At 58.7% G+C, this 18,421-nt stretch overlaps 6 protein-coding genes across 6 annotated transcripts; all 6 read left to right on the forward strand.

Annotated features, from left to right (window-relative positions):
- Positions 1-360: 360 nt before the first annotated feature.
- LPMP_240680 (hypothetical protein) lies at positions 361-1,674 on the forward strand (the record flags this gene model as incomplete). Its single annotated transcript, XM_010701106.1, has 1 exon — positions 361-1,674. The coding sequence occupies one exon, from the start codon at positions 361-363 to the stop codon at positions 1,672-1,674; it is 1,314 nt and encodes a 437-aa protein (XP_010699408.1).
- An 858-nt stretch (positions 1,675-2,532) lies between these two features.
- On the forward strand, positions 2,533-2,790 carry LPMP_240690 (mitochondrial translocase subunit, putative; the record flags this gene model as incomplete). The annotated part of the gene is made up of 1 exon (XM_010701107.1): positions 2,533-2,790. One exon carries the CDS (start codon positions 2,533-2,535, stop codon positions 2,788-2,790), a length of 258 nt encoding a protein of 85 aa, XP_010699409.1.
- Positions 2,791-3,573: 783 nt separating this feature from the next.
- On the forward strand, positions 3,574-5,274 carry LPMP_240700 (signal recognition particle, putative; the record flags this gene model as incomplete). The annotated part of the gene is made up of 1 exon (XM_010701108.1): positions 3,574-5,274. The coding sequence occupies one exon, from the start codon at positions 3,574-3,576 to the stop codon at positions 5,272-5,274; it is 1,701 nt and encodes a 566-aa protein (XP_010699410.1).
- A 1,506-nt stretch (positions 5,275-6,780) lies between these two features.
- On the forward strand, positions 6,781-9,978 carry LPMP_240710 (hypothetical protein; the record flags this gene model as incomplete). The annotated part of the gene is made up of 1 exon (XM_010701109.1): positions 6,781-9,978. One exon carries the CDS (start codon positions 6,781-6,783, stop codon positions 9,976-9,978), a length of 3,198 nt encoding a protein of 1,065 aa, XP_010699411.1.
- Positions 9,979-11,204: 1,226 nt separating this feature from the next.
- Positions 11,205-12,182, forward strand: LPMP_240720 (hypothetical protein; the record flags this gene model as incomplete). Its single annotated transcript, XM_010701110.1, has 1 exon — positions 11,205-12,182. The coding sequence occupies one exon, from the start codon at positions 11,205-11,207 to the stop codon at positions 12,180-12,182; it is 978 nt and encodes a 325-aa protein (XP_010699412.1).
- Positions 12,183-14,986: 2,804 nt separating this feature from the next.
- On the forward strand, positions 14,987-18,367 carry LPMP_240730 (DNA repair and recombination protein RAD54, putative; the record flags this gene model as incomplete). The annotated part of the gene is made up of 1 exon (XM_010701111.1): positions 14,987-18,367. The coding sequence occupies one exon, from the start codon at positions 14,987-14,989 to the stop codon at positions 18,365-18,367; it is 3,381 nt and encodes a 1,126-aa protein (XP_010699413.1).
- Positions 18,368-18,421: the final 54 nt, after the last annotated feature.

Here is an 18,421-nt window from a genome sequence, read left to right on the forward strand (position 1 = left end):
AAAGGCCACTACTATAGCCCACTTCCTGCCTCCCTGTCGTCTTTCCTGCCCACATGGTTGCTTACATGTATATGTGTGCATGCAGGGCGGTCGCTGTCGAACAAGCCCACACAATATCACTTGATGCAGTGAGTAGGCGCACATCGTCTCTGCGGTAATTTGTAGCGCGGCTACTACGCGACCTCGATTTCACTAGTGCCCTTCCTTTTGCTTCTCTCTAGAGAGGCGCGGTGTACACCCCCGCTCGTAAGCACGAGCTTGCCTGCCAGTGTGTGTGGGGGGGAAGGGGGGAACAGGCAAGGGTGGTGCCGACCTGACCCCGTCGCACCAAGTCGACGGGGTGTGGCTGCTCTCACGCGTATGCGGTCAAGCATCATCGTCGCCTCTCCCCTCCCTCCACCCATCTGTTATTGTTACCGCACGAGATATTTGATGACCCCCATCAAGGCACCGGGGCTCTCGTCATTCCCGCTGGCAAACGCCTGGTGGCGTCAGCATGGACTGGCAGACCGTCTCGACGGCTTCCGTGCCTGCCGCCAGCCAACCCCATGCCAACTACCGTTTCAGAGGATTACTGATGGAGGCGTGTCACCGGCGTGGGCTGAACTTTCGGCAGCTGTTAAGCAGTCTCTCACCAAATCGACCACCACGGCCAAGCATCAACAGCCAGATCTACCACTAGTACTGGTGAGTGCCTGCTTACTCAACTACCCCGTCACATACCGGGGTACCCACACAAGCCTTCCAGCCTTTCTGCGGCCGACGCCGCTACTGTTCCTCACGGAGGTGCTCTTCAAGGAGTTGGGCCTTGTGCGATGCGTTCCTATGTGTCCTGAAGTGCAGTGGTTGAGGTTGCCGGTCCCTCGTGTCCCGCTGCGGCTTGTTCGAGGCCGCCGCGGCACAGATGGCGCCGACCAACGGGGCAGCGGATGGACAGCGCCTCAGCACAGCTCAACCGGGCCATTGCCACCCTTGACAGCGAGCCCTTCGGGGGATGTCCCTGGTGAAGGTGAGCGCGAGGTGCGGTATCTCGTCGAGTCCGCAGCAGAGGATCACGTCCTGCTGCAGTATGATGCGGCGAACAACACACCGGCAGCACTGTCGTCGTCCCCCCAACTTGACTCAGCGTTCTTGGTAAAGCTCTTGCAAGACCTACGAGCTGTGGATGGCATTGTTCTCAAGTCTTACTCGCCCAGCTGCGGAGTTCGAGATGCCCGCCTCTACGAGGAAGCCGTCACATCACCGTCCTCATCGCAGTGTGGTCAGCACGCCTGCAACGCTTGTGAGCACGCAGGCAGGCCGACGTCGGGGTCTATCGCTGGCCGGCGCCCCGCTGCGTCAGCAAGTGCCCAGCGCCGCTTCGACCTTGTCGATGGCTTCTTCACACAGCAGCTGCGCAACTTCCTGGCCTCAATGCACAGTGTGCACGGAGGCAAAAGTACAGGCACCTGCAGTTATGCCGAGGCAGTAGCACCAGTCATCACCTGTGACCGCCTGCTTACCCACTTCTACACTGAGGAACGCTGGAATCGAGCGCCGTCGGCTAGGAAAGTCAAGAAGCGGTGCGTCGATGTTAACGCTTTGGAGGCAGCCCCGAACCTCACGTCACTGGACAGCTTTATGGACTCGGTATTGCAGCATCGGGACTGGCGTCTTTCGCGAGAGCGCCCCTAAACCGGCCCCCCTCCCCCCACCACCACCACCACAAATCGATTTCTGCGGTCACACTGTCCTGTGCGTTTGCTCTCGCTCACCTAGTCAGGAGTGACAGCTGCAGCAGCAGCAGCAGCAGCACTGGCCAACCCCCACCCCTCCCCGCTGCTGCTTCTATCACTCCTGACTAGGTGAGCGAGACTGTGTTTACCCGATGATACTGACATGCGCAGGTCATGACCCCGGTCGTCTCTTCACACAGACACAAAAATGTGCAATCAGCTACTCTATGTGAGCTTGGGTGTTGCTGATGTTGCATCTACCACGGTCGTTTCCGCTCGTCCCTTTCGTGTTCCCTTGCTCACCCTCCGCAGCTGCGGCGTTGACTGACGGACGGAAGAGAAGCTTGAGAAGAACAGGCTGCTACTGAAGAATAGAGATGTACGTCTGCCAGAGGGCACACCACCAGCGCGCACGTGCACACACACATGAAGTCGTGGTTCAAGGAGTCCACATGCGTATGCGCTGGTGTGCGTGTGGGTGGGTGGGTGTGTCATACTACATGGATATGCAGTACTGCCACTTCGCTCTCTCTTTACTATGTTGGCGCCCCTGTCAACTCTCTCTCTGCTTGTTTCTTCTCCTTCGTGTGGCTCATCCGCTGAGAACAAGTGTTACTCTGTGGGGGTGAAGGTAACGACCGTTTTGTGCAGCCGCACCGCACGTCAGACATAGACGGGAAGAGCGGCACGCGCATTAACACACACACACGCACACGAGAGCAGGACAGGTATCATCACGATACGCGTGGAGACGTGTCAGCGTCTCCCTCTTGTCATCTTTATCAGCACACACACTTCCTCTCCGGCTTGCACAAAAATGAACTCCAATCAGCCGTCGAGGCGCAAGAGCGCCTTTAATGAGGAGTTCGATGTGATGCAAGCCATTCAAGAAGATCGCATGGCTTACCACGCCAGCATCGCGTGTCACGAGCGGTGCGTGCACAACTACTGGTTTAACAACTTTTACTGGCGCGAGAAGACGTGCATGGAAAACTGCCTTTCAAAACTCAACCAGGCGACGGTCATCACGAACATCAACTACGGCAAATTTGAGGATGTCGAGTCGAAGAAGTGACGTTGGTCGAAAAGTGAAGCAAAGCGAGAGAGGGTCCGCGGACGGGAGCGAATCGGCGGCTGGTGCATCGTGTGTCGCTCCCCGTCAAGTGTAAGGGTGAAGGTCTCTGAAGAGAAGAGGGAGGGTGCAGGTGCATCATCGAGGCTTCCACCCCTGCCTCTCTCTCTTGCATAATCGGCATGTTCGCCGTCGTCTTCTTGGTCTCTGCACACCCTTGGCTTCCTGTGTGTGTGTGTGTAGAGGGGGTGTATATATCAGCGTGTGTACCTATCTATTGTGTCGTTCTCGTGATGGCATGTACTGACGAGAGAAGAGAGACATCGAGCAACACAGAAGGGGGTCTACGTTAAGGTGTCCATGCGTGTGATGCTTCTCTCTTGCACGCGCCCATACCCCTATCATTCAGTGATCTCACCTCCTGTCGCTTCCACAAAGCCTAACTGAACCCTTGACGGCAACGAACGGAAAAGAAAAAAAAAACTGAAGAGTTTCGAAGAGAGCGGCTGGTAGATGAGGGGCGAATGAAGGTGGGGAAGAGGGCGCCGCGCACCTCAGTGACACTGGCATTCCGGAAGGAGTCCGCTACACGCCTGTGCACCTCTTTTGTGGGTACAGTTGTGCCGCTTTCTGCTCCCCCCGTCTTCGTCTTCTCATCGCACCCCCGCTTCATGCCTGCAGACACACGCAGTAGGGTGGGGGGCCGTCACGTCCTCCCTCGCGGTGGCCCTTTGTCTTCCCTCCTTTCTCCCCTCACGATTCGCTCTCTCTCTCTCTCTGCTATATATGGTGTGCACCTTCCTCACGCGCCGACATCATCTTCAACAGTGCCTCCGCGCATTCCAGCACTCATACACACTCGACCGTTTCACCTTTACACAGAGACACACAGACACCGCACCACTCTCCGCAGCAACAATGGTCTTGGCAGAGCTGGGTCAGAAAATCGGGCAGGCGATTCACCGCATGTCCGCCAAGTCGGTGTTGAGTGAGGATGATGTGAAGGAGCTGATGAATGAGATTGCGCGTGCGCTGCTGCAGGCGGATGTGAATGTCGCTATTGTCAAGAAGCTTCAGGTTAGCATCAAGACGGAGCTGGCACTCGCGGAGGAGGGTGTTGGACTGAACAAGCGCAAGATTCTTCAGAATGCTGTCTTCAAGGGCCTCCAGCGCATCCTCGACCCCGGGGTGAAGCCGTTCATGCCAGTGAAGGGGAAGCAGAACGTGGTGCTGTTTGTGGGTCTGCAAGGGTCCGGTAAGACAACGTCGTGTACCAAATATGCCGCCTACTTTCAGCGTAAGGGCTTCAAGACGGCGCTCGTGTGCGCCGACACGTTCCGCGCTGGCGCGTACGATCAACTGCGCCAGAACGCAACCAAGGCGAAGGTGCGCTTTTACGGCTCACTGACAGAGGCGGACCCCGTGGCGATCGCCAGAGAGGGGGTGGCGGAACTCAAGAAAGAGAAGTACGACCTCATCATCGTCGACACAAGTGGCCGCCACAAACAAGAGGCGGCGCTCTTCGAGGAGATGAAGCAGGTCGAGGAGGCCGTAAAGCCAAACGACATCGTCTTCGTCATGTCCGCGACGGACGGGCAGGCAGTCGAGGCGCAGGCCAGCCACTTCAAGGCGATGGTCCCTGTCGGATCCGTCATTGTCACGAAGCTGGACTGCCAGACCAAGGGCGGTGGCGCGCTCTCCGCCGTTGCGGCGACGCGCAGCCCCATCGTCTTCATTGGCACCGGCGAGCACTTCGACGACTTTGACCTCTTTCGGCCTGAGCGGTTTGTACAGAAGATGCTGGGAATGGGCGACATTGGCGGGCTCATGGACACGATGCGCGACGCCAACATCAACGGCAACGAGGAGGTCTACAAGCGTCTGCAGGATGGCCTCTTCACGATGCGCGATATGTACGAGCATCTGCAGAACGTTCTTAAGATGGGCTCCGTCGGCAAGATCATGGAAATGCTTCCCGGCATGGCAGGCCATGCCGGTGCGGCGGGTCAGCAAGGCGACATTGCGCTAAAGGGGTTTATTCATATGCTGGACAGCATGACGGTTGCCGAGCTGGATGAAGCCAAGGTGAAGAAGATGATGACGCCATCCCGCATGCACCGCATCGCGCGTGGCAGCGGCCATTCAGTCGTTGAGGTGCAGAACCTGATCATTAGCTATACAAAATTCGAAGAGATCGTGAAGAAGATGGGCAAGATAAACTTCAAGACCATGATGCAGGACTCTTCCGGCCCCGCCTCGGGGCACATGGGACAGCAGCAGATGGGTCAACTCGCGAAGCTGCTCAACCCGAACATGCTGCGGCAGATCGGCGGCGTGGGTGGGCTGCAGGGGATGATGAAGCAGCTGCAGCAGAGCATGAGTGGCGGTTCGGGTGGCGCAGGTGGGATGCCTGATATGTCTTCCATGGCGAACCTAATGCAGATGATGCAGCAGCAGCAACAGCAGCAGAAGGCACCGCGACGCTGAGGGGTTGGGGAGAGGGCGCGAGCGAAGTGGCGCGATCCTGTACTGCTGTGCGCTGTGGACTGCACGTTTGCCCAGCGCCGCGGCATTGGGCTTTTTGGTGGAGGCCGTGGTGCCGCCTTCACCTGCGCTTCTATCCCTTTGTTTGTTTGCCGTTTTTGGCGATGCCCATGAGCATAAATTGGCGTGTCCTGCATCCGGAGTACACCTCGGTTTCCTTTTCTTCTCCCCACTGCTTCTCCTGCTTCTCGTTGCCGCATCGTTGTGTCTGCGTGTGTGTGTGTGTGTGTGTGTGTGTGTGTGTGTGTGTGTGTGTGTGTGTGTGTGCCTCGATGCTGTGTTAGCAACACCATTGTGCCTCGACTACTACTACTCTCCTCGTGGGGGTCCTCTAACAGCAATGAAATGCAAAGTTCACAAAATTCAAAGGATGCGCATGCGCCGCGCCGCTTTGAGTACCCCTTTCTTCGCCTGCACTAGTGGTCTTGTCCTGCACCTACGTTTCCTGTGGTGTGTTGCTGTCCGCCGCTGAGGTCGGCAATGGCGGTGGGACTCTTTCGGTGAAGCTGTGACTCTCGGCTCCTCCGCGCTTCCATCACCCTCCCTCCCTTGTAGTTCACAAGGGACACAGAAGCCGCATCACCTCACCCACATGTGCACGTGTGTATCCCCACTCACCTGGCGAGAGAGAGGGGGTAGCCGATGAGTCTGCGCATTGCACGCCAATGGTGTAAGAAGAGCAACATCAGTAGTAAGCAGGCGTGTTTGTTGGTGGTGGTGGTGGTGGTGCGAGGCCTCACACGATGGTGTTTCGATTTTCTCTGCCCTTTGTCCTCTGTTCCCCTCTCGTCACGAGTGTACGCGGGCATCAGCGCGCCCTACGCCTCCGGGTCGACATCGCCTTCACCAGAGTCGCGCACCTTCTCACTGGGCCCTCGCAGACATACTCTCCACGGCACGCGCGCCTCCACACACCACAATAGAGGGCAAGAAGAAGGACATCGACGCTTCGCACTGCCCCTCATACACTCTGGCACTCGTTCAGTAGCTCGCGTCGCCATTAATTCAATTGCCCTCGTCTCCTTTGGATGCTCCTTCGCTCGCGCCCTGGTGCCGTTTTGGTGTTTCCTTTGCCGGTCATCACAGACCTTCCCCCGGCTCACACTGCCATAGACCGCGAGAGACACGCACACACACTTTCAGACATACTTCGTCGCCTCTTCCCTCTCCCTGGGTGCGTGTCTGTGTTGTGTGGAAGCCGTTTGTTTGCTTAGGCTTCTCCCCTCCTCCTCCTCCTCCTTCCACTCGCTTTCGCGTTAGATTGACAGATCGATACACTCAGACAGAGAGAGGCACACACACACACACATACACACAGCCAAAACTGCTTTGTCAGACCGAGTCCCTGCTGGGCTCCTTAGACACATTTTGCTCTCGCGCTAAGTGGCGAGTGGAGTTTATCACGGACGGGAAACGCGGAAACACGAGAATTACGCAACGCCACGCGAGATGCCCAACACGCAGCAAGCGCGGACACCTACAAAAAATGCATCTGGAGATGCACCGGCACGCCATTGGCTAGTGCTCAGCCGTCGCAACGTCTTCGACGACAACTCCTCGCCACCGTCGCGCATCCAGGCAGTACAGCCCAAGTCACCGAGCAGCAGGGACAGCAGGAGCAAGAAGCAGCGTGGGCAGTCGACTAAGAAAGGCGCCGCAGGCTCGACGGCGCCGTCCGCCTCCACTTTCGCTTCCAGCGCTGGCCGACACAAGGACGCAAATGGAGAGGAGGGCAACTTCCTCGGTGCCGACACCGCCCCCCTCGCATCCACCCCGGTGCGACGGTCTCAGAGCTCCGACGAGGATGCGGTACCTGCAGAGTGTGCACCAGTAGTCGTGGAAGCGCTACAGGAGGCGGAGGCATGCATGCCAACTCGAAGGGTGCCTCGAGGGCAACTGTACTCAGCCGAGTCGTCTGTACTGCGGTGCATGTCACGGCAGGAACACGCTGAGACCGGTGTGAGCACGGTGCAGGCGCACGATAGGTTGCCCGTGCCAACGCACGAGCGAGCCGTCTCCCTGTCAAGCTCCACTCTTCTCTCTTCAGCGGCCCTATCAAGCGAGCACGTCAGCGGTGTGGCCCCAAACGTCGATGCAATGCATCCTGCCACAGTGCCTTCTACAGCTGCTGCGAAGAACACCTTAGGCCAGCAGGTGGTCGCTGGCACTGCTGCGAATGTAAACCATATCGACTCCGGTGACATTCTCGCATGGCCTCCCGTGGCACCACACCAGCCACTGCCGATGCGCTTCTTCCGCTTCTCGAGCCCTTGGTGGCAGGACGCGAGGACACCTAACGAAACGGCGTCTGAAGACAGCAAGGTCATGATTCAGTCGCACGCGCGTGCCCGGGGACTTCACGAAGAGGTGAGCCCGTGCCCCACTCCACCTCGCACACCGTATGCCACAAGTTTATGTATCACACCACTAGAAAATAGAGACAAGGAGGAGAGCAGCATTGACGGCGAGGAGTGCGCCGTCGCCGATGAATGCAGCCGCCTCGACGTACCAACGACGGCGGGGGTGGCCGGTGAGCGAAGTCAGGTGAGCGCATCACTCGACCACTCGCCACTACATGCGGTGTCTGTTCTCCCTCGAATAAATCCTGCCCTCTACGCGACAGAGGAGCTCTCCACTGCTACAGCGGCAGGGTTGTCTAAGAGCAGCCCCAACAGCTCAACCCCACCACCAATCCCGCCGTGTCTGGATAACCGTGAGGAGGCCGCTGTGGAGGCAATACAACTGCGCCACATAGATACGGCTAACCCACCTCGTTGGCGGAGAGGGGCTCCAGGCGATGATGGTGTGTTTGATGTAGAGAAACACACGCCGGACGCGGTGCGAGGAGCACTACCGGGTCGGCCGCAGAGCGCTTTTCTGTCTTTGCTGAAGAGCGGCAACGCCACCGATAGCTCCCTCTCCCCACTCGGCAAACCTGACCCTCGCAAGCGCGTGTCGCCGTCGAGTGGGCAGGGCCCCAATAGCAGCTACGGCTGCTCCGATGGCGGCAGCACACCGGAGGGCTGTCAAACCAGCCGCTTGACGCCTTACTGCGACACTGAAGAGGAGGAGGATGCTCGTGGCAACCCTACCTCAGGGAGCATGACAAGGCCGCTCGAGGAGGGTGCGCAGGAGGCAGAGCAACTGCACCGTCATCTGCCCTTCGAGGACGTCGCAACCGCCGTGTGGCTTCCACGCTTGTCCTTGAGCAGCGCCGACTCTCCTGTCACTTCAGATGCAGCTCTGCTGAAATACAACAACGCTCTCGCGATACGCTTGTCGCACGTGCAGGCGGACGAGCCAGTCTATTCACAGGAGGAAGGCTGGCAGTCGGCTCTGCAGTCCAGCCATACCCTCCTGGCGGAGTACCAGCGCAGCGTCTTGATTGCCTTCATGACGGCCTGCAAAGCGGCGTGGCTGCCATCGATCGCGGTGCGTGGACTCGAGCCTGTAAACACTCAGGCTTACACCACACCGTCGATAGCGGAACAGGCGCCAGCGAAGGGCACCACCGTGTCGGAGGTTCACCTTCTCTTCCAGCTCTTCTGCACCAGCCCGTCGGAGAGTACCGCCGATAGGCTTGTTGCGTCCTTCTTTGCCACGCAGCAGACGCGCTACATGAACTGGGTTCTCCATCTCCAGTTCGAGCATCTCTACGTGCGCATGGTGGCATTGCAGGCCGTGTCCATGATAGAGATGCACGAGCGCTGGCTCACCTGCATGCGACGCGACTTGGTCATCCGGGACGCGATTGAGCTGTTCATGCTGCTCGCACCTCCCCCGCAGACCCCGACGGCGCCTACAAGGCGCCGCATCTTCTCGAAATTCCGCATGGCCATACACACGCTCAGTGGTGGGGGTGATGGCAACTCAGGGGCCTGCACAGCCTCGGCGAAGCGTAGCGGGAGTGTTAGCGCACGCGCGCAGCGCAAGCCGTCCTCTTCGGTGGCTCCCCTCTCTGCCACTATCTGCCAACTTACGGCAGACGAGGAGCGGCGACACCATCTTCCGCCGCGTATTGAACCGCTCTTCTCCTTGGAGCAATGCAACGCGACTCACTCCACCGCTTATCTCAGTGCAGTAGGGTCTCCCGAAAAACACGGCGCTGGTGACAGCTATGCAGCGGACCTGAGTGCTGTGCACAAGACTGTAGATGCCACGAACGTGCCACGCGATAGGCTCGAGCGCCATCTTGGAACGCCATGTCCGCTGAACAGCACTTACTCGAACTACTGCCGATTGGTGGCGGAGAACAGCTACAGCGGTGCCGTCACCTCGTCATCGTCTGGCTTGCGGCTGCCCAAGCTGATACGGAGCACCTCGTGTACCGTGCCAGTGACCTACAAAGCAACTGGGGAGACTGGCATGGGGTGGGATAAGACGGACCCCGCCGAAATGGAGCGAGGGGACAAGGGTGGATTACATCGCCACAAAGCCTGCAGTCGCCCCCCCTCCTCACGGTTGCAGCAACATCGCGAACAGTACAAGATGAAGAAGAGCAAGGACACAGTGCTGCCCGGTGGTGGGCTGCGCGCAAAGACGCAGGTTCTGCCGAAGAGGCGCAATCGCACGCCGCCGCCACCGCCGACGGACACCGACTTCGTGAACCTGTACGACGCAGAAGTGCTGGAGCGCTTCCTGAAGTAGCAGCGAGCTTGTGTGTCAGAGAGGCCTCCCCTACCGCGTATCTGGGTGAGCGTGTGAGTGGATGTCTTGTACCCCTGGCCCTCTCCCTGGCAAGAGAGGAGCAGGTGCGGTGCCACTGCGTCCGAATAGCCCGCTTGTGTTGAATCGGTCTTTGATTTTGTTTATAGTCGCTTGTGTGTGTGTGTGTGTGTGTGTGTGTGTGTGCGGGGGAGGGGGGGGGGGGGGGCAGACGTGCACATTCCATCGTCCGGGGAGCAAAGAAGAGTGACGGGTGCCGTACCGTGGAGGGGATCAAAGTGAACATCTGATAGACCGAAGCTGCATGAGTATGCGGTTATCAAGCGTTCTCCCTCTTCTCCGTGGTGTCAACCCTACGAACCGCCTCCCCGGTCCGAACACCACCACCACCACCCCCAACTGGCCTCCCACCACTGCGACGTGCGTCACCACCTTCTGTCTGGCCTTCACTCACCGCCACAACAGCAGCGGCCACCACGCCTATTTTGTTTCCTTTCCTTCTTCGTGTGTTTGATAGATGGCGCACCCCACCCTCGACCTCAGCTCCCTCCAGCCCGGCATTCTCTGATGTCCGTCTCGCTATGAGACATTTGAGAAGAGGAGGGAGAGAGAGCGCGAGAAAGGCCCAGGGAGGTGGAGGCACACCACCCACCGCCTCTTCCCATAATAGAGGGAAAAAGCGAGGGCCGTGTGCACTTCATAGATGTATGGTACCGTGAAGCAGTGGGGGGAGGGAGCGCCGTTACTCGCTTCTGCCTACCCCCCCCCCTCTCTCTCTCTCCCTCTCTCGGTGCCGATGGGCTACAAAAACAAACCAATAGGAGAGCCACTAGAGAGACGCTGGACTGTGTAAAAAGGCGCTGTATGGTCCCGGCTAGCCGTGTCATCTGCGAGTAAAAAGTGTATCCTCTCTCTACCCCTCTCTCACTCCTACGCGTCACACACACACACACCTCTACGCGTGATGTAGGCGTGCAGCACAGATACAAGCACATCATCAAACAGGAGGAGAGGGGCTCTCTTCCCTTTCCCGCTCCGCCACACCTGCAAGTACACGAAGAAACACGCGCATACGTACAGAGAGAGGGCGGAAGGCGCGCCCCGAGGCAGTTCCCCATTTGCATCGACTTTCCAGCGCTCCGCGCAAGAGACCCCCACACGTGTCCATTACGCTCTGTCCTTCTCTTTGCTCTGGCACTACCCCGGTCATGTCCATCGACGTCAGCCTGTGCGACCGTTATGTGGTCTTCCTCGACATAGACGGCGTTCTCTTGCCGGTCCCGAAGTTCACCTTCGGCGGTGGCGACCTCAGCGGCAGGTGTGTACAGTGTCTCAAGCGGTTGGTCGCCGCCCTCGGGGGACGCGAGAAGGTGACAATTGTGCTATCCTCCACCTGGCGCAACCACCCCGCCATGGTGAACCGGCTGAACACATTCATGCAGAAAGAGGCGGGGGATGGCATCCCTATCGTGGCGGAGCGGACGCCAAACGGGACGGTGCTGGTGAGCTCGGTGACGTACTACGCCGATGACCTGTCGGAGCAGCGCCTCGTGCGAGATCGGGTCGACGAGGTGTTCCGGTGGCTGCGCACGCACATCACAGAGCATCCGGAGGCGATCGGCGGGCGATGGTTCGCCATTGATGACATGAAGCTGGACGTGGAAGAGCGCATGCGCGGGCACTTTCTGCACACGCAGACGGACGTCGGCATGACAGACGCAGACGTGGACACCGCGTGCGCGATGATCTCGTCTCTCCCAAGTCCGGAGGCAGCCTACGCCGAAGCGGCTGCCGCCCTCGCTGATCCGGCGCTGAAGCAGGAAGAGATTGAAATTCATAAGGTGCTGCAGTCTCGCCTGGAGGTACAGCTCGCCACTGTCACCGCACAGCTCGCGGAAGCGCAGGGAAAGGTAGTGGTCCTCTCTGCGGAAAAGAAAAACCTTGTCAACGAGCTGGCGGAGATGCAGCGGTCTATGGAAGACATGCGCTATCGACTGGCTGTGTACAACTTCGCCAAGCGCTACCCCTCCCTCGCCGCCGCGGTGGAGCTGAGTGACACCAAGACGGGTGCCGAGAGACGTGACTTGGATGCCGCCATCCGCACCTTTGTAAAGCTTCTCATGGATCGCAAAAAACTGCAGAAGAAGATGCGGAGCGAGGCCAAAAAGGTGAGGCACGTCTCATGACAAGCAGGCGAGTGCGGCGCCAAATGGTCATGTTGGTGGTCTTCGTCATTCTACCGGAGCGTGACAACAGGGTGCGGTGCTGGCGCGCCTCTCTGTGCAGTTGTCAAGCAGTAAGCAGAGGTACATGGAGTCTGACAGTCGCACAGTTAACAACACGCACACACACACACACACACACACATACACACAGTCAGACACAAAGGAGTGCACAAAGAAGGAGTGGGGGGCAGCACGCCTGTCTTGTCGTGGCCACAGCTGGACATCTGTTACGATTTGCCTCTCCTCCTCCCTCACCACCCTAGTTGCTCCCCTTCCCTGCCACCGGTAATGCTTCAACTCCCCCCCCCCTCTCCCTCCCTACCTCCTCTCTCCCTTTTTCGCGCACACGCATGCACGCGCCCTCGATGGTGCTACACACGGTGCGCACCTTCCACTGAAAGAGAACAACAGCGGCAACGAAAAAGCGAAAAAGAGGATGAGATGACGAGTCGTCGTACGGGCTTGCCTACAGTAACCCCCGCTGTGGGCTCTGCTTCGCGTAGCTCTTCCACCCCCACTTCACCCCCCCCATTCGGAGCCCTTCAATAGGCCTCTTATCGATATCCTCAGCCTATTCGACATACAAATCACCCTTTAACAGCAAGCCAGCATCGGCACCGTCGTTCCACCGCCACGCCATCGTGCTCACTGGCTTGCACGCTCAAGGTAGCTCCTCGCATCACGTACGACAGTTTACGACGTTTTAAGTCGCCGTCGAAGATGTTCACTTCTTTCCCGCTGTTACCAGCTCCATTTCCTCCGCAGCAGCAGCAACGCTTGTGTTCTTCGAGTCGCCGAGCAGCGTCTTGTACGCAGCGCTACTCAGCCTCAGCATCCTTAAAGGCAAGGTAGTGTCTGTGCGCCGGGCGACGGGTAAGCACGCCAGCAGTACTACCACACGCCGGCCCAGCCACAGTGGGGTGAACAGCCAGGCAGGGCAGCTCACACCGAAGTATCGAGGCAAGGTACGGCACCGCCACCGCCACCGAGGAAAAAGCGCAGGATAAATACGAAGCCGAACAAAGACACGACAGCGTGGTGGTCAGGTGGCGTGATGAACGAGTGGCGTGTGCATCGAGCAGTCGTGGCGGTCATGGGTGAGGACCGGATGGCATGGTGAGAGCTTCTCTGCACAATGTATTCCTTCTGCCCGCACCCTCAACGTCGTCTGTTGCCTCACCCCTCTCTTTCTTCAGTACACCTGTGTGCTGCTTCTTGTCGTCGTCGTCGTCTTTACCCGCCCTCATACAGCGCCCTAATTCACTGCCTCCTTCGCCTCTCTCGAGGCCCAAGCAAGCTCGCCGCTCTTAAACACCAACGTCAACCAGTGCGCACAACGTCGCTCCCCCCTCCTCCTCCTCCTCCTCCTCCCATCATCCATATAAGGAGCGCGCTCTTGTCAGGGAATGGGCAACTCCACAGCGCCTGGTTGTGTGTGTGTGTGTGTGTACAGACAGCTGCTTGTCACTCTCTGTTGCTTCCTCCATCTCTATGCTTCTCCTTCACCCCTCCCCCTACTCTCTCGTCTTGCTTCTCGTTTCTTTGTGGGTTGAGGTGCAGCTGGATAGGGGGCGGCCACACGTGACCACACAGGCACACCTTGCTGTGACTGTCCTCCATCTGTCCCTCTCTCTTTCTCGCAGCTGCCGCAGCAGCATTGCCTACACAGAGATAATAGAGAGCACTCGTCACACCTCTCTGCAACCATTGGAAACGGGAAGAGAACCCCTGTGCCTCGGGCGTTCCTGAGCTCTCCTTTGCTACCCATCAGCACACACAAATCGTGAGGACACACGAGAACCCCCACAAACGCACGCACGATGCGTATGCGGGCTTGCCCTACGCAGTCGCTCTCTCACGCAGCACGGCACCCTATCGTGCAGCTTTGCTCGATCCCGCACATCTGTATAGAGATAGACGGGTATCCCCCGCACAAAGATACACCGCGCATCAACATCACCAACAGTGAGACGGCGACACACACACACACACAACTTGCATAGTGATACAGACTTTTAGTGTTGACAGATATATACACGCATCCGCATATAACTCACAAGCGCGAATCAGGCACCTCTAACTACACCCCACCCCCACTTCCTCCTGGGCAGGCGCTTGAGCACTCACTTACACACAGGGACAGCTGTACATTTTCAAATAAGGGGGCGTGTGGAGGAATGGAGCAGTACGAGCACTTGTACTACGCACAGATCCATAAACACATTCATACAACAACACACAAAGACATACCATCGCTGTTCCCTCCGCTTCTCACTCTCTCATTTCTGCTACCCCCTCCCCCTCATCCCACCATCCAATCAACCAACCCCCTCCACACACTCTCGCTGTCGCTTTCCTCCACACTCGTGCGTCTTCGCGTATGTGCTCACATACACAATCCTCTCGGCACGTGATTTTTTCGCACACACACGCACACTCAGCCTGTCCTCTCAGCGCCACTACATCATTTTTTTCTCTCTCCCATCCACTTTTTATTTTGCCCTTGTCGCTTCACCGACCATACACTCTGTAGCCGTGTGAACCTCTCCCTCCTGCTCTAGTCCTCTTTTACTCGCATTGCGCGGGCAGCCCTAGCGCGCACTGCACAATCACCCCTCCTCCGCTCCACAAACACACGAGCCAGCACACTGCGCATAGGGTAGAGAGAGGGACAGAGCCGCCCTCCTCTCCTCCTCTCGCTCTCTACATCTTCTCGCCAGTGTGGGTGTGTGCACGCGCGTTGGTGAGCCATACCCAACGTGACGATGCGCAAGTCAACGGCAGGCAGCGCCGTTGCCAACGGCACATTCCGCCCGCCCACAACGAGTGGTGAGGATAAGCCGGCGGCGCGCAAGCCCAGCGTGCATCCACTTCTGCCCGCCACCTCGGCTTCCGCCGTACCGCGCTTCATGACTGGTTGGCGTACCCTCAGCAGCGGCAGCTGTAAGGCGCCCGGATCAGGGGATTCCAGAAACACCAATGACAGCGCTGCGGATCTGCCTGGTCCAACTGTGGCCCTCGTCACCTCCACTGGCGTACGACGCGAGGTGATGTACCCCACCGTGACCCCGCACAGTGCTGGCAGTACGGCAAACAATGACCTCCTGGCGCACCGACTGGCACGGCGCAGCCAGATAGACTACCACCAGCCGGAGTCCGCCTCCAAGGCGGTGGTCGCGCGGACCCTTCAGGCTGCTGCAGCAGCGCAGGGAAAGACAGGCGATGAGGCCGAGGACTGTGAAGACCAGGGAAGCGGCGCCGCAAAACTGATCAGGGTGGAGGCAGGCGCTGGCGGTGTGAAGTCAGTCCCCAGTGCACCTGAGGCTGCCGATGGTAACGCAGCATCAGCAGCCAAGGGGAGTCATGAGGCCGCTGCGGCGGCTGCGAATGACGACGCTATCCCAACAGACAAGGTTGTGAGCTGCTACCCCGCCAGCCCCTATGGCAAGCTGTACTTCCAGGTCGAGACGGACGGTGCGACGCGGCATGAGTCTGTCGGCATTGTCATCATTGATACGGAGTTGCTGGGTGTCATGATGTACGACCGTGTGGGGCGGCAGTACGGCAACCGGCCCGACCCTGGTTACCCGATCAAGCAGGAGGAAGTCGACAACGCCAAGGCCGGCAGCACCTTGAAGGTGGGCACAAAGCACGTGCTGCTCATAACGGCTCTCACAGAAGAAGCGTTCCGTAGTGGCGAGTTCTTCTTGCGCTCCGAGCACGACCTCCGCGTGAGGGAGGACAAGGCCAAGGCCAAGGCCGACGCCGCGGCCGCCGAGGAGGCGAAGGCGCGGAAGCCCGAGATGAGCTTTGGCATCTCGCTCGGCAACAACAGTGCCTTTGCCTCCATCCTCTTCCGCCGTCGCCCCAAGGATGGAGAAACAGGCTTCGTCGTCCCTGTGGCCGGCCGACCAAAGATGGGTAAGAACGGCATCATCATGAACGAGCTGCGCCCGCTGCACGACCCGGACCGCGAGAAGGCGGTGGTGCTGTTCCGCGCCGACTACAAGCGTGACCTGCATGGCCGTCGACAAGTCTCCGTCGTAGTAGACCCGATAATTGGCGACAAGCTGCGGCCACACCAAATCATCGGTGTGAAGTTCCTCTTCGACTGCATCACAGGTGAGCGCATGCTCGGCTACCACGGCGCCATTCTGGCCGATGAGATGGGCCTGGGGAAAACGATACAGACGGTGGCCACCATCTACACATGCTTGAAGCAAGGCAAGCACGGCCAGCCGACAGCCCGCAAGTGCCTCGTCGTGACACCGTCCTCGCTGGTAAAGAACTGGTGCAATGAGTTTGACAAGTGGTTGGGCGAGGGGACCGTAAAACATTTTGCCATCTCCGAGTCGACCCCGAAGGGCGACCGCATCATTTCCCGCTTCGACGGCGACGGCGACGTCCTCGTCATCTCGTACGATCAGCTGCGCAAATACATCGACCGTCTCTCGGGACTGCGCTTTGTCGAGCTGGTCGTCTGCGACGAGGGCCACCGCCTCAAGAACGCGGAGGTGAAGACGACCAAGGCAGTGGACATGCTGCCGACGCGCAATCGCATCATCCTCTCCGGTACCCCCATCCAGAACGATCTATCCGAGTTTCACGCCATGGTCAATTTTGTCAACCCCGGTATCCTCGGCAATCAAGACCTCTTCACACGCGTCTTCGAGGAGCCCGTCTCTCTCGGCCGTGATCCGGACTGCCCAGACCATCTCAAGTCGCTTGGCCGCGATCGCGCGCATTACCTCTCGATGCTGACGCAGCGCTTTATCCTCCGTCGCACGCAGTCCATCAATGAGTCGTACCTGCCGCCCAAGGTGGACGTCACAGTCTTTGTGCGGCTGGGAGCAAAGCAGGAGCAGGCCTACCAGAAGCTGGCCGATATTGTCGAGTCTGCGGAGTGCACACCGCTGGTGCTCATTTCCGCCCTGCGGAAGCTTTGTAACCACATGGATCTCTTCCACGACGCGGTTCACCTGTCCCATCAGGTTGGCAATGGCATCGGTGCATCGGCGCAGCAACAGCAGACTGGACGCCGCCGCGGCCGCAGCAGCGCAGCAGATGAGCCACAGGGCATCCCCTTCTCTGTGCTGCCCAAGGGGTTCAAGCCGGGTAGCTTGAGTATGGACTACGGCAGTAAGATGCACTTTGTCTCCCTCGTGCTCAATGAGCTTCGAGAAAACGGCGAACACGACAAGCTCGTGATCGTGTCGAACTTCACACAAACGCTCGACATCATTGCGGCGCTGTGCAACTCGAAGAGGATCGCGTACTTCCAGCTTGATGGCAGCACGCCCATCAAGAAACGTCAGCAGCTGGTGGACTACTTCAACGTACCCGACTCACAGGAAGTTGTATTTCTGCTTTCCTCGAAGGCCGGCGGTGTCGGGCTGAACCTGATCGGCGCCAACCGGCTGATTCTCTTCGACCCCGACTGGAATCCCGCAAACGATGCGCAGGCTATGGGCCGCGTCTGGCGCGATGGCCAGAAGAAGCGGGTCTTCATCTACCGCTTGCTCAGCACCGGCACTATCGAGGAAAAAATCTACCAGCGGCAGGTGAGCAAGCAAGGCTTGTCGGCGAACGTGGTAGACATGCAGGAAGACTCAAAACAGCACTTCACACTGGAGGAGCTCAAGTCCCTCTTCAAGTACAAAGTCGACACGCTATGCGACACCCACGATCTGCTCGGTTGCACATCCTGCGAGGCAGCCGAGCCCTTGGCCACGAGCGACCGCAGGAGTCGCGGCAAGCAGGCGGAGGAGCTCAAGATGCAGTTCCGCAAGGTGGGGCAGCCAAAGAAAAAGTGCGGTCCACGCATGGACGAGTTAAAGGCGTGGCGCCATATCAGCTCTGTGGCCTCTTTCAACCTTGACAGCGTCACCCGCGCCGTGGCAAGGCACGCGCCGTCGCTGCTGTCCTTCCTCTTCGCTGACGAGCGTGACAACACCAAGATGCCCGGACCCGTGGTGTCGACCCGCGTGAAGGTCGACAGGCCCGCCTTCGAAGACGACGAGGACACGATCACGTGCGCCAGCCAGGCCGCCATACAGCAGCAGGAGAGCGAAATGGAGATTGAGGTAATCGACGACGACGATGAGGAAGAGGCCGAGTTTGACTTTTCCGAGAAAGAGAGTGACTAGCTACGCTAACTCTCTCCTTTGTTGAGAACGGTGACCAAGGCAGACACAGCCAAT

This window comes from Leishmania panamensis, assembly GCF_000755165.1.
Source record: "Leishmania panamensis strain MHOM/PA/94/PSC-1 chromosome 24 sequence".
NCBI lineage: Eukaryota > Euglenozoa > Kinetoplastea > Trypanosomatida > Trypanosomatidae > Leishmania > Leishmania panamensis.